The sequence below is a fragment of the Triticum urartu genome, chromosome 4 (genome assembly GCF_003073215.2).
Source record: "Triticum urartu cultivar G1812 chromosome 4, Tu2.1, whole genome shotgun sequence".
Classification (NCBI taxonomy): Eukaryota; Viridiplantae; Streptophyta; class Magnoliopsida; order Poales; family Poaceae; genus Triticum; species Triticum urartu.
The window spans coordinates 149,079,907-149,093,520 of NC_053025.1; the positions used below are offsets into that span (position 1 = coordinate 149,079,907).

General features: G+C 48.8%; 1 protein-coding gene and 1 long non-coding RNA gene across 3 annotated transcripts; one reads left to right on the forward strand and one right to left on the reverse strand.

Moving 5' to 3' along the window:
- The first annotated feature begins 2,292 nt into the window (after positions 1–2,292).
- Positions 2,293–6,035, forward strand: LOC125551163. Of its 2 annotated transcripts, none has more exons than XR_007302222.1 (3): positions 2,293–2,653; positions 5,140–5,814; positions 5,895–6,035. It is a non-coding gene; the product is annotated as an uncharacterized LOC125551163 (long non-coding RNA). The 2 variants fall into 2 exon arrangements; XR_007302221.1 differs by having other exon boundaries at positions 2,302–2,653; positions 5,259–5,814.
- LOC125551161 (laccase-22) lies at positions 3,103–6,172 on the reverse strand. Its single transcript, XM_048714321.1, has 6 exons — positions 5,882–6,172; positions 5,394–5,545; positions 4,794–5,038; positions 4,579–4,710; positions 3,557–4,480; positions 3,103–3,485 (listed from the first exon to the last, which is right to left on the reverse strand). Exons 1-6 carry the CDS (start codon positions 6,170–6,172, stop codon positions 3,355–3,357), a joined length of 1,875 nt encoding a protein of 624 aa, XP_048570278.1. The 3' UTR covers positions 3,103–3,354.
- Positions 6,173–13,614: the final 7,442 nt, after the last annotated feature.

Genomic DNA, 13,614 nt, shown 5'->3' on the forward strand with positions numbered 1-13,614 from the left:
CCGGACGACCAGAGCAGGCACGGCGCAGGCGCGTAGCAGGGAGCGGCGGATGCAGAGGCGTGGAGCAGCGGGAGTGCGGGGCGGTAGCTGCGGCGAGCGTGCGCAGGCACCGAGCGGGAGCGAGGAGAGGGCGGCCGGGTGCGAGGCCGGCGCGAGCAGGAGCAGCGGGGGGCGGGGCAGCGGACAAGGGGCATGGGGGGCACGGGCAGAACCGCGTCGACCGCGAGCTGCGGTGGCTCTGGGCGCGGGGTGATAACGGCCTACCACGGCGTTCCGAGGCGGGGAGTAGGAGAGAGAGGGAGTGGCGCTCAGCAAGCAGGCGCAAGGAGGCCCGTCGAGTGGCTTAGGAGCAGCAGAGGTGGTCGGCATCGCCGTGGTTCGTCGGCGACTTGAGGAGGAAGAAGCTTCGATCCGGCGCTGCAGCGCGAGGAGCTCCAACGGGTGGCACCAGTGGATGCAGAGGATGACGGTGAAGCGGACGAACACGGTCCTAGGCGGTGGGGGGCATGGTGGCCGACGGCGGCGATGTAGGCGCTCGTGTACAGTGGAGGGAGAGGGGGAGAGGCGAGGGGAAAGGGAAGGGGCACGCTAAGGTTTGACGAGGGGGCAAGTGGGCTGCGTGGAATCGAGGAGGCGTAGGCTTGCCCTTATCCCCTCGATGAGGCCGGCGAGGTGGTCGGGGTCGACCTCGCCCCTGTAGCGATCGAGGCAGAGGAACGAGAAGGGAGGGGGAAGCGACCAGGGGAAGCTTGGTGGGCCGGCTGGGCCGACCTGGTGGGTCTGGTGGCCAAGCGGCCCAAGGTGAGGGGGAGGTTTTTCTTTTATCATTTTCTTTAAACATGTTTATTTAATTTTAGTGCACTAAACACTTTACAAAAATGTTGGTTCACCACCATAATCACTTATGGAAAAAAATTCCACAGTTTGTACATTTTAATTTTGACATATGAAAACTTTTATTTTTGACTTTATTTTAAATTTGAATTTGGACCGGATTCGAACCAACGCGAGTTTAACAACAGTAAATCGCGGTGACGTGGCATCATTAGCAGAGGATTACTGTAGCTTAATTATCCGGGCGTCACACCGTCGAAACCCACCGGCGTTCTAACGCAGCCCCACTTTTAGCCATCCCATGTTATCTGCCGTGATTTCATCACGACGGGATGACCGCCACCGTATCTCCGTCTCACCATGGAGCGCAGAGTGTAGTAGCCATGGCGAGGACTCTCCCTATAACTTTCGGGCTCGACTGCACGCATATCACAAACAAACTCCCCAGCGCCTGGCATCTCGTCATGGCGTTGTCAACATGCGACGATACAACAATGTAACAACATCAGGAGGAGAATCGATCTCGCAGCTCATGTTCGTCATCCTCGCGGTGGCTCGTGCTCATCGCACTCTAGGCACGTCGCCCGGTCGCATCACGTCTATGACACAGAGGTGGTGCCCACGCGCCACACTCTCCGTGGAATGGAGATGGCGTCCAACAGCCATGCGTGCACGATACAGAGGTGCAGCCGAAGCATGTGGAGGGGCTCTAGGATGCCACTCGCGTGCGTCTGCTAGGTGTTTTGGCCTAATGCTTCGCTTGGGCCAAATCGCCGCGGACCCGCGCGCTAGCTATTTGGTACGAGGTCACGATAAGTACCTGTCGTGCGCACTGGAATTACCGCACTTGGTTTGTTTGGGTTAGTTTCAGTTGTCCAACGCGCCATTCCTCGCATCGGGGAGCTAGGCAGCGGGCGCGTCACACCTTGGTGGCGGAGGCCGATGGTGAGGCGACGAGGTCAGGGATGGGTGACATACCAAAGGTGTGCTTGGCCGAGATGCTACCTGACTGGGCGGGATGGAAGAAAGAAGAAGGAAGAAGAGGGAAATACACTTCCTATGTCTAATTCATTTGAAAAGTTAAATCCGAAGATTCGATGAGGCCTGGCCACTTTCTAACTTCTCATATTTTAAAGAGTTAAAACGTGAAGGAGTTCTAGGATAGAAACTTGGCCAAATGAGCCGGTCTTAGCATGCCGACCCGATTGGCCGCGTGCCTGATCCGTGGTGGGCCTGGCTGACACGTTATAATCTGGCCGTGCCTGGCCGTGAGGCTGGGCACGAGTGCCAGCACGGCATGGCCCGTTTATTTTTATTTTTGTACAACCCAATAGGCCTAATATAGGTCCAAAACATTCTGAATAGGCTGAATTTTACGTTGGTGGCGTGCCAAACGGCCAATGTAACATAAGGTCCGTCCTTGGGAGGGCAGCCCGTGTGCCGGCCCGGCATGGCCCGTCGTGTACTTGCCGTGCCTGGCCGGGCCGGGCCATTTGGGCAGGTTAGGATACGAGTTCGGCTATGTGTGGATGCTCTCCCCCTAAAAAAAAGGCTATATGGATGCTCTGAAAGCTGTAGCTTCCCCCGGCATCCCCAAGCCGTTGCAGTAGTGGCGTGTTGGGGTTCATCGGCGAACATCCCCCAACGGCGCTCATGCTCGAAGGGGGCTTGCCATGTTCAACCCCATCTCCGGCGATTGGCTCCTCGCCCACATCAGCCGCGTGGTCCTCGACGACGACGCCCTCGCGCTCCTCCTCCTCCTCCGCCTCGACAAGACTCTCTCCAGCCTCTCGCTCCACCTCCTCGCACACTCCTGCAGGTTTGTCTTTTTTTCTTTTCTTTTTCTTACAATCTTCCTAGGGTAGAGGTTCATCTGTCTGGCTTCCTTTTCCCTCGCAGAAAGAAAAACGGCAACTCGTCTTAGATTAGATTGATTTGAGCAGGAGCAAGAAGATCCTTTTTGGGACAATCCTTGATCTTAATTTAGATAATATTAGGCTCCCCAATTTCGCTGTAGGGTGTTATGACTTCCGTCTTCCTTCCTGGAAGAGAACAACACTGATCATGGATCAGGACCAAACATGGAATTTTTAGACAACAGATTTTTGTGGCAGACTCTTGTTTAACACGAGTTAGGAATGTGTCCTTAATGTCTGTCTGTCAGTAAAATTCAGTTATACGTTAGCTGCCTTCTAGAACACCAGTTTTTATTTGGGATAAAAAAATAAGGAGGGACTGAGCTTTCTCCAGTTCCCAAATTCATGTGCATGCCAACACATGCAATTCCATTTATTCCAAAAAAGGGAAAATGTTAATAGGACAGCAAAAGCTAATTTCAGGCTTTGATGTCTTTTGCTCCTGTATACACTATCTTGGCAATCAAGCAAACAAATCAAAAGGAGAGAAAGGAAAATGTGTGACCAAAGGAGTCAAGCAAAAGCACACTGAGTAAATCACCACTGTTGAAGTTTCAGCATCTGTTTTTCATAGTTGGACTGAATCCGGTTACTCTTCTTGTAATCAGCACTGGGGAAGATCTTTGGGTGGTGGAATTAGAGTCTCGCTAGGTCTTTTCCCATTGTCCACCACAAAGACCATCTTGAGTCCCCATGACGTGTGCACCTCGAAATGGCAATGCATAAACCACACACCTGGAATAGAACAACATATCAAGCAACTCCTTCTAGTAAGCAGTAGGGTAATGTAGGATTGAAATCTCTACCTGGGTTGTCTGCCCTGAACCTGATTGCTGTCCAGCCTCCAGTAGGAACTCCAATGGTGTTTCTCTCAACGGGGTCGATGAGGTTAAATGTGGAAGGGGAGGTTTTGGGGTTGTAATTACCAACACCCCTCCCAACGACAAAAAAGTTAAATCCATGCAGATGGATCGGGTGGCTTTCTGTTGATATGATCCCTGTATCCTGGAGTATGACCTGCACTGAAGCATTATATGGCAGCCTATAAACCCTGGTTCCTTTCATGGTTTGAAGGTTTTTGGGGCCACTTCCTGTGTAGTTGAACTTGTGTGGTGGTGTTGCTGGGAAGTCTTCGGTGAAGACCCCTGGAATGCTGTAGTAACGGGCTTGGAGAATTGGGGTGGATGGCATAACGAATGTCGAATTGTTGATTGTGCCCACCACTCTGGTCCCGTTAATGCAGTTTGCGCATGGATTGACACCCACACCAATGGTAAAGAAAAGCGAGTGGTCTACTGTCTGTGGCACATTGGCTGGGTACTCCTTGGAGTTGAGGCTTCGGAGCGACTCAGAGAATTTTGATGCAATAGGGGTGGCATTTTGTGGTGGTGGCTTGACGAGAGTGAGGCGTGCTGTGGCAGAGACAGTGTTAGCGTAGTGCAAGGTAGCAGTGCCTGTTTTGTTGTCAACTTGTAGTGGAGCATCCAGGAAGGGAGAGACTGAGAGAAGGTAACGGCCAGCACTTTGGTCAGCAGTGACGAGGACGTTTGTGGTCTGGCCTGGAGTGATGAGCAGGATATCGGTTTTATATGGCTTGGTATAGACTGCATCAACCTCAACCACAGTTAGTCCGTGCCCGGCAATCTTGAAGAATAGGTCGTCATTCAGACCAGCGTTGATGATCCGGAGCATGTATGTCTTGTCATTTTCGACATCGAGATTGAATCCATCTGCATAAAACATTCATCAGGAAAGCAGTTTTTTACTCTATAATGGAAATTTATAGACTTTGCAATAACAGGATGTTGTAGCACCTTCATTCATATACCTTGGGAGGAGGCACAATCAGACATCGGACCAGGGTGGCCATTGATGGTGTGGGAATCAGAAATATTGGGTCCTACTCCTAGTTGCATGGCCTGGTTGATTACAGTCTCTGTATCAGCTTTCCACCATTCACCTGCAGCGCATCATCAAGCAATTTCAGTGCTGAATGGGTTATTATCTATTAATAGCAATTATGAGGATCAATTATACATATACCTAGGACAACAACTGCCTCCTTGTGAGGAGCAGGGAAGGGGTAGGGTACTCCAAGCTTGGGTAGTATGACAATAGCACCATGGACGGTAGCCCGCAGCCAGTTGATATGGGCATGCCATAGGAGTGTACCACGTTGGCCAGTAACGGTGAAATTATACAGAAAGCTGCTCCCTGGCTGGATTGGGCACTGTGTAATGTAGGCTGGTCCATCGTACCACCCAGTCCGGATTTGCCTTACCCCATGCCTGATTATGATTCAGTTAGAAAGTTATATACGTATGTGTGCTGCATAAATATGAATATATTATGTATGAATTTTCTTTTATTTTTGCCTGTCTATGGAAAGGATGTGCCTTGGCTGAAAAAACGGAGAGGATGCGTGGTTCCTTAGATGAATGCAAAGGTAAAACATGTTCCTTCTTGTAACGTTTAGCTGGCATAACCTTTTTCCTTCTTCTTTTCCAGCAAATGAAAAATTCTCAGGCGTCAACAGCATGCCAGAAAGATTGAGGCTGTCTTTTATATGTGTGGGCATGCAGTTGCTACTTTGAGGTGGCAGTTTTCTGCTATAAATTGCAGCTGAAGCATGGAATGTCTTACCAGTGGATGGTAACGTTGTGAGATGCTTGGTTGACGACCTTGACAAGAACATTATCGCCTTCCCTTGCATAGAGGGTCGGCCCCGGGAACTTGCCATTAACAGTGAGGATGGACTTGGTTGAGCAAAGCCGTGTCATGTTCCTCATAACCACCTGCACGAGTGAAACCATGGTAAACCATCACGGCAGCCTGAGTTCTGTAGCCGCCTCATGGTGTAAGGGTGGCCGTTTTGTCTTTTTTTATTGGCGCTGGGCCAGATTGGTTTTCACAGTATTATGTTGCATCAGAAAGGAAAATGACATTTCGAAATTATGGCAAAGAAAGCATTGTACTCCATATCGGGTTGTGTAAAGAGTGGTGCAATGCTATACGACCCTGGCTACATGCAGAAAAGAGTCATTAGCTATTTATTGCTCCTCCGGTGAGTATCTACGTATATGTGTCTTTCTGATGATGAAAGCATATGCTGCTTGTGTTAAGATTCTCACATTGAACTTGTAGTGTCGGGTGATGGCATGGACGCTGAGAGCCTGAAGCAGGAAGCAGCTGGCCATGAGGGGGAGGAGCAGCTGATCAAGACGGCGAGGCATGGCCATGCTGCCTGGCACTGGCAGAGCTACCTGATCGGAGGAGACAAGGACGAACGACGATGCCTGTGAGCCGAGACAGTGCAGTATGCCTGGTTGCATGGAATGACAGGCCGGGCGACGCATGGTTTTAATGGCCCAGGGAGGGGGCTGGGGCGGTGTTGGGTTTCTAGCTGCCATGTCGTTTTTCATTTTAGGTGAGAAACCCTTGCTTGGCAAGGCTGGCTAGCTGTGCTGGGAATTGTGCAGATTGCAGGTAATTTCTTCTTGTGTTTTCACCTGCAGATATGCAAAGGTAGCTCCCAGTTGCACCCAGCTAACTCCTTTACATGCTAGTACAAATGAGTAGCCATCTGCAGGACTTGCAGTGCATCTACCTTTATCGATTTGGAGTTTGGTTCCACGTACCTGTCTCTGCTCACTGGGAAGAGCACTTGTGCTGTTAACCAGCCAGTGCTATAGCTAGTACGGGTGTCGGTTAATAGCCATCAATCTTTAAGTAACTTGCAGTCCACTTCCATGTAGTACAACGTATGTATGTTATGTAGTACAAGCAACCCAAAGCTGCATGCACTGAGCCTTATAGCCTAGCACTAGCGCAGGCAGAATAAACACGGCTCCTCGGTTAATTTAGTGGTCTTCTTTTGAAATTACATTAGCCGGATGTGACAAGTGAGCTATCAGTAAGTTCAGTGGCGTGCAGAATCTCATAGTGCAATTTGTTATGCATCAGATCACTAGCTAGATATTACTAGGCTTGATGTGTCGTTTAGATTGATATACATGAGCTATATTGACCGGTTGCAACCATATATTGTCTTGTTTGTGCAGAAACAAATCGATCAACGGATTGATTGATACATCTAGTTGTCAGGTGTACAGGGAGGGAGGGAGGGACGGGAATTAGCTTAGCCTAGGGGATGGGGATGGGGACGGGGATGGAGATGGCAACCGCTTTTGGTGATGTGGAAGAGATGGATCATGGATGTCTATCTAGTAAGTGGTGCGTGTGCTTCACCCGGAGAGCCCGTGACCGGGGCGACAATGGTGGTGAAGGGGATCCACGATGATGCCTTCAAAAAGAAAATGACGTCCTAGGACATAGTCGACGCCGGCATCGACCAAGGTCGAGCTAGGCTTTGGCCCGGAGCTCACCAAATCCATCATCACTGCAGCCTGCCAGCAAACAGTCTCCGGTGACCGTCCTTGCCCAAGCCACATGACCAGGCACGCAAGGCAGCTCGCCGCCGCCACAAACCGACGGCCTGCCTCACCACCCGATCCAAGCATGAGGGCTCCGGATCTGCCACCTCGCAGGCTACTGCCGGACCACCTCCGCGAGGGAGGTGCATGTCGACACCGTTGCCTCCTGGGGCCGCCGCCCCAGCATTCCATCGCTGGTGAGACAACCACTGTCTTCCCAGCCGAAGTGGAGGCCGTCGACGCAAAGATCCTCCCCGCCGCCTTTGGTAGTGGGGTGTGGCGCAAACTGCGGCAAAGGGTTGGCGGCAGCCCTCATTGTCGTTGGGAGGTGACACAGAGCGGGCATCGATGGCATACTCGTCGCTCCCTCTTGGGGGCGACACCTTGGAGGACTGGTCCTTCGTTAGTTTGCGGTGGCTCAGGTGGCTTTGCGGGTTCATCGTCAGTCAGGTGCGTGCGTGGCCTTAGGACCAATGAGGGAGTCCGAGCGGCGGCTCCGGAGAACAATGTTGTGGAGTGTCGGGTCTGGTCGCGTGAGCGGCAGAGTCGACGGCTCAGGTGGAGCGCGGCCTCCGGGCTAGCGAGGAAGTCGGAGTGACGGCTCCGAAGAGCACCTCTTTGCTGTTGAGTGCCGAATTTAGTCCAGTGGGAGGCAGACTCGCCGGCTCATGTGGAATGAGGCCTCCGGGCCAGCGTGTGTGAGTTGTTGATGTTTGTAAGCTGGAGTGGTGGCTCTGGGTCGTATGGTGGGGTGGCAACTCTGGTCATTTGGGCGGCAGGGAAGTCGGCTCGTTAGGTACGCAGCCTCGGGGTTGGTGTGTGTATCGTTGTATCGGTGTTGGTTGGTTTTTTTTATAAAATGGTCAATTTTTTTCTTCTGGTCAATTTTCTTCTCCTTAATGCAAAGGCAGAGCTCCTGCCGGTTTCTACAAAAAAAAAGTGGTGCGTGTGCTTCAACTTAAGCGTTTTCCTTTCTACTTCTTTTTTGCTCGAGCTTAACTGAATCATGGATCGCATCCTGTATGTGGTTGGGAGGTTCCTGTCTTGTCTAGCTAGGCATGGCATTTGTTTTACCCTTCATTCATGCATGACATTTGTCGAGTGGACAGAGCTTTCCTTTGATTGATTCAAAGCCAAGCTAGCTACTAAATCTCCACCTGGCTAGATGGTCGGCAGGCATGTATTCCCTTTTTTCTTTTTACTCCGTATATAAAATTTGGTCAGAGTCAAATTACATAAAGTTTGACTAAATATATATTAAAAAAATATAAACATCTACAATACTAAAACTATTTAGTATGAACATACGTTTCATGATGCATATGATAATATAAATTTCATATTGTGAATGTTTATATTTTTAATATAAAGTTAGTCAAACTCTACAAAGCTCGATTTTGACCAAACCTTATATCGGATTAAAAAGAAACAAAGGGAGTACATCAGACTGAAAATGGACGATGGAGTCTCTGGCGTCACAGTCAAGTCCTGCACCGTAATTCCGACCTCACAGCCGTATCAACAATACTATTATTATGCTTTCTCGACCGCCGAGAAGATCAGGACAAGATATGATACCACACTTTCGATGTAACCAACACAACACTACTGGAACAACCTCGAACGCCGATCGATCTGCATCTCCCTCTGTCCGTGCCTGCCTCAGATTTTTGTCATCTTCCAACTGGTTGTAGTAAATGAGTCTTAACTGACATAAATGGATGTAAGTTATTGCTGCTCATGCGTTTCTGGTGCAGCCAAGGAGAAGATCTACCTGCCTAAATGTAAAATATGCAATTCTAACAATTACATAAGTACTGGAAATATTTCTTCAAAATCTTGACAACCTTGCTGGTTGCTATATTGATATAGAAATAGCACATGGAACTTTTTTCTTTTTGCATGTATAACACAGAGCAACAAGATGGTGTCTGAACATTGCCAATAAAATTGCGTAATTGTACAAAGGTGAATATCTCAACACGCCATCTTCCACCTCAGAGGAACATGACTACTACTTTTTTTGTCAAGAGAATAAATAAAAAAAATACGGTGCAAAGTGTAATTTAGGCCTAGAAAAACAGGCAGGTTCAGCTTCCAAATTCGAGCTAAGTGGTTATTTGCACTGGTTCTGAAACAAAAAAAACAAGGTTATGATACGCCACTTTTTCTCGAGTTATATAATACACCATTTATTTATTTTTTGCGGGTGATATGATACACCATTTTAACTCCAGAAGGAAATGGTTCATGTGATTTCTACGCCCTGCCACCGAGCCGACTAGAATTTGAATTCGATTTCCCATGAAACTGCGGGTGAGCGAGTGAAAACAAAAGAAGAAAAGAAATCCTTGGAAACGGTGCAAAGCAAAGGCGATTGAAAAAGAAAGCAAATAGATAGATACTGCTACTACTACCACTGCTCAGCGACTTGTCACGACAGACACTGCTCTGTCTGCTACAAACAATACTACTGCTACTAGGTAGGAGTAGTAGAATAGATAGGTAGGAGATACGGCTCCACGGTTTGTCTTGCCTCTGCTTCCCTTCCTTCCGTGCAGGAATGGATCGATGCAGCTGCAGGTCTTTCTTTTTCTTTCCACAGATTGGAATAGGATTCAGCTTTATTTTCTTACTCTCGACCATCACATACAGTTTACAGTGGTATGTGTCTACTCCCTAACCGATGTTACGGATGGTATCCCTGGCCCTTGTCCATGTGCATGCGTTGTTCCGAATTCTTTTTATCAATGCAAGAAACGTCTACTTTATTATCATGCTTAGCTATACTTTCCTTTATATATAAAGAGAATATATATTAGTATCAATGAGATATCGGAAAAATTTCAAAACAAATCTTGAATTTGTAGACAAAAGATAAATCGAACCTTCAACTTCTAATCTCTGAGACCAGCACACCAAACTCACTGATCCCGGTCTATTTTCAATCTTGAGGGCATTCCCAAACAGGGATTGTCGACGTGGCAGGCCAAACCCGGGATTGTTGGTTGCGGCCGAGAGAGGGCGGCGTGGCGAGAATTTGGACTGGGCTGTTCAGAAATTTTAAGAAAACTATTCGTGTTTCTAAAATTTGTACACATTTTTTTTAAAAAATGGTCGCCTTTTAAAATTGTTCAAAAGTTAAAATATGTTCTTGTTTTCTCTTTTTGGTCACAAATTAAAAAAATTCATGTTTTTAAAAAATATTTGGAAATTTCAAATTCTGTTTGCATTTAAAAAACTGTTAACGATTTGAATAATTGTTCACATTTGTCGATAAGTGATCGGAATTCCAAAATTTGTTCACGTGTTTCAAAAATGCTTGGATTTTCAAAAATCTGTGTCACATTTTTCAAAAAATCTTTTTGGAACTTCATAAATTATATGTGTTTTAAAAAAATGGTCAGCATTTCACAATTGTTCTCATTTTTTTAAGAAACATTCAGAATTTTTTGAAAATTGTTTTCATGTATGAACGCTGCTATCTATTCTTATATACGTCGCGCTATCTATCATCACTAGCAGCCTTTAAGGTGAGTTGCAAGTTGCGTGCGATGCGAGTGCAAGGCCCCATGTTAGGGTTATTGTCGGTGTCAAAACCGGCAGATCTCGGGTAGGGGGTCCCGAACTGTGCGTCTAAGGCGGATGGTAACAAGAGGCAGGGGACACGATGTTTACGCAGGTTCGGGCCCTCTCGATGGAGGTAATACCCTACGTCCTGCTTGATTGATCTTGATGATATGAGTATTACAAGAGTTGATTTACAACGAGATTGTAGAGGCTAAACCCTAGAAGCTAGCCTATGGTATGATTCTTGTTGTCCTACGGACTAAACCCTCCGGTTTATATAGACATCGGAGGGGGCTAGGGTTACACAGAATCGGTTACAAGGGAGGAGATCTACATATCCGTATTGCCAAGCTTGCCTTCCACGCCAAGGAGAGTCCTATCCGGATATGGGACGAAGTCTTCAATCTTGTATCTTCATAATCCAACAGTCCGGCCAAAGGATATAGTCCGGCTGTCCGAAGACCCCCTAATCCAGGCTTCAATGACGATGAGTCCGGCGCGCAGATTTGTCTTCGGCATTGCAAGGCGGGTTCTTCTCCAAATTCTGAATATCTGCTAAGTAGTGTCCGGCTCCCCATAAATGTTGCACTTCTTGGCTTCCGCGCCCAATAAGGGCTATCTTCCACGTGTCGAGAGAATGCGAGGAGCCAGGGCATTTTTACATTTGCCACCCTAGCCATGTAAGAAAACTGTCTATTAAAGAGACAGGGATTCTTAGATCCATACCACACCATCCTCCCACGGCGAGTATCCATCGGAGCGCTCGGAAAAATCCATTCCAACATGGCCGGCCATCGCAGCTCCTCCTCCCGCTCCCGTATCCCTAAGCCCGGTGACTGGGAGAAGTGTTCCGTCCCACACAGCCAATTAGTAGAGTTACAGACCCAGGGATTTCTCCCTCCAGCGTATATGGTCCCCGTTCGAGCCGGGCTCACCACCTATAATGGCGGGGAGCAAGCGGAGAGCTTCCCCAATCCCTCCAAGGGGGAGCGGGTATGCCTTGTCCCTTATTTACTAAGGGGGCTTGGATTTTCGATCCATCCGTTCCTCCGCGGGCTCTTGGAGTTTTATGGCCTCCAGTTGCATAATTTCATCCCCACTTCCATATTACACATCGCTGGTTATGTTGCTCTTTGTGAGTTGTTTCTGGGCTGCGAAGCTCATTTCAAGCTGTGGAAGAGGCTATTCTGCCTTGTGCCCCGCACACAGGAGGGGTCAATATATCAAGTGGGCGGAGCCGAAATATGGCGCATCGCCGGTACCGAATACCTGTCCGGTACTCCGAAGAAGACGTCCGAAGACTGGCCTTCAGAGTGGTTTTACATGGAGGACGTCCCCCTTCCAGATCCCATTCGGATGGGTCTTCCCGAGTTCGACAATGCCCCTTTGAAGAAACGCCGGAGCTGGCGCCCACGGAGCCCTCAGGAGGAAGATAACGGAGAAGTCCTTTACTTGATGGGCCGGATAAAAGTGCTGGCTCAATCAGGACTGACAATAATCAAGGTTATGTCAATATGTATAATGCGGGGGGTGCAGCCACTTCAATATCGAGGGCACCCCATGTGGCGCTTTAACGGGGAAGATGATGCCACCCGCTGTGGGCGTAAGGGACCGGACTCAGTTGCTGCTCTAGCAAAAATTCTGTCCGATTTGTTCAAGGGAGAGGAAGATGAGTTTATCCGTATTAAGCCACGGGATGGATTCTCCATGTACAACCCCCCAAGCTGGGTGAGCTGTCACTTTTTACTCCCAACCTTCCCGCATTCTTTGTCATAAATACTCACCTTGCCGTTTCATGGCAGGAACTGCGAAAAGCCGTAAGGGAGGTCAACAGCCCACCTCCACAACCGGAGGACCCTGACCGGGCCCTTGATCCCGGACTCGAAGAGGATCCGGACATATTTGTGGAGCTGATTGACAGGACATTCTATCAATTGAGCTGCGATGATACCATGGTGGCCATCATAGCCGACTATCCTGGGCTACTCCCTGCATCGCATGTAAGAAAAACCGGAGTCCCAACTTCCGAGAAGGATCCCCTTTTATGCACTTTACCTACCGTACACATATGGTGTTTTTTACAGGGAAGGCCCTTGGGACGCCATGCCGAACCTGCATTGACTCGCCAACAAGGGACACCGAAGCCGGGTAGGCTAAAAGAGAAGGCGGTCAGGACTAAGACGCCGGCGCAGAGGTATGATACAGAACCTTGCTCCGTGGTTGTCGTCTTTCTTAAAATATAATGACGTCCATGTTTCCTAGTAGGAAAAACGCTCGCCGGACTATATCCAGAGAGGTTGCCGATCACGCCTCCACCAGTCGGGCTCCAGGGCCGGACATAGAGGCGGAAGCTAACACGGGGCGAACGCTGGATGCTCCTCCTATAGAGGATGCGGATAGACTATCCGCTACAAATTCCAAAGTGGAGAGCGCCATGAATCACAGGCGTCGCCGGGTCGTACTCCGTGACGCTTGTTTCTCCCAAGAGGCGTTCGATGCCTTCAACTCAGGAGACGCGTACATCCGCTGCTCAAAATGGTCTTGCCAGAGCCATGGACCAGTATGTAAAGGATATACGGGTAAGAAAATCTGACGATTATATATATCACTAGCCCCTGAGACTTGAAACAGTTGACACAACTGATTTAAGGATCATTATTTATGCAGGTTCTTACAGAGAAGAATACCCAATTGTCTCAAGAGCTGGAAGAGTGCAAAGCCCAGCTACGGGCCGCGGTTGCCGCCTTGAAGGAGTCCGAGAAGGCCCCCTCTGGTAACACTTGCTTCCATGGCAAAGAATGACAGGTACCAGATAGTATGCTGCAGGCATGCAAATCTAACAATAGATGTTGCAGATGACT

What these genes read in the sequence shown, in the direction of transcription:
- LOC125551161 (XM_048714321.1), bottom strand. Translation starts at nt 6,172, where the DNA reads ATGAAAAACGACATGGCAGCTAGAAACCCAACACCGCCCCAGCCCCCT. An exon ending in CCCGACACTACAAGTTCAAT is followed by an intron (nt 5,546 to 5,881) that starts GTGAGAATCTTA and finishes TCACTCGTGCAG; the next exon opens with GTGGTTATGAGGAACATGAC. An exon ending in TGATTGTGCCTCCTCCCAAG is followed by an intron (nt 4,481 to 4,578) that starts GTATATGAATGA and finishes TGTTTTATGCAG; the next exon opens with ATGGATTCAATCTCGATGTC.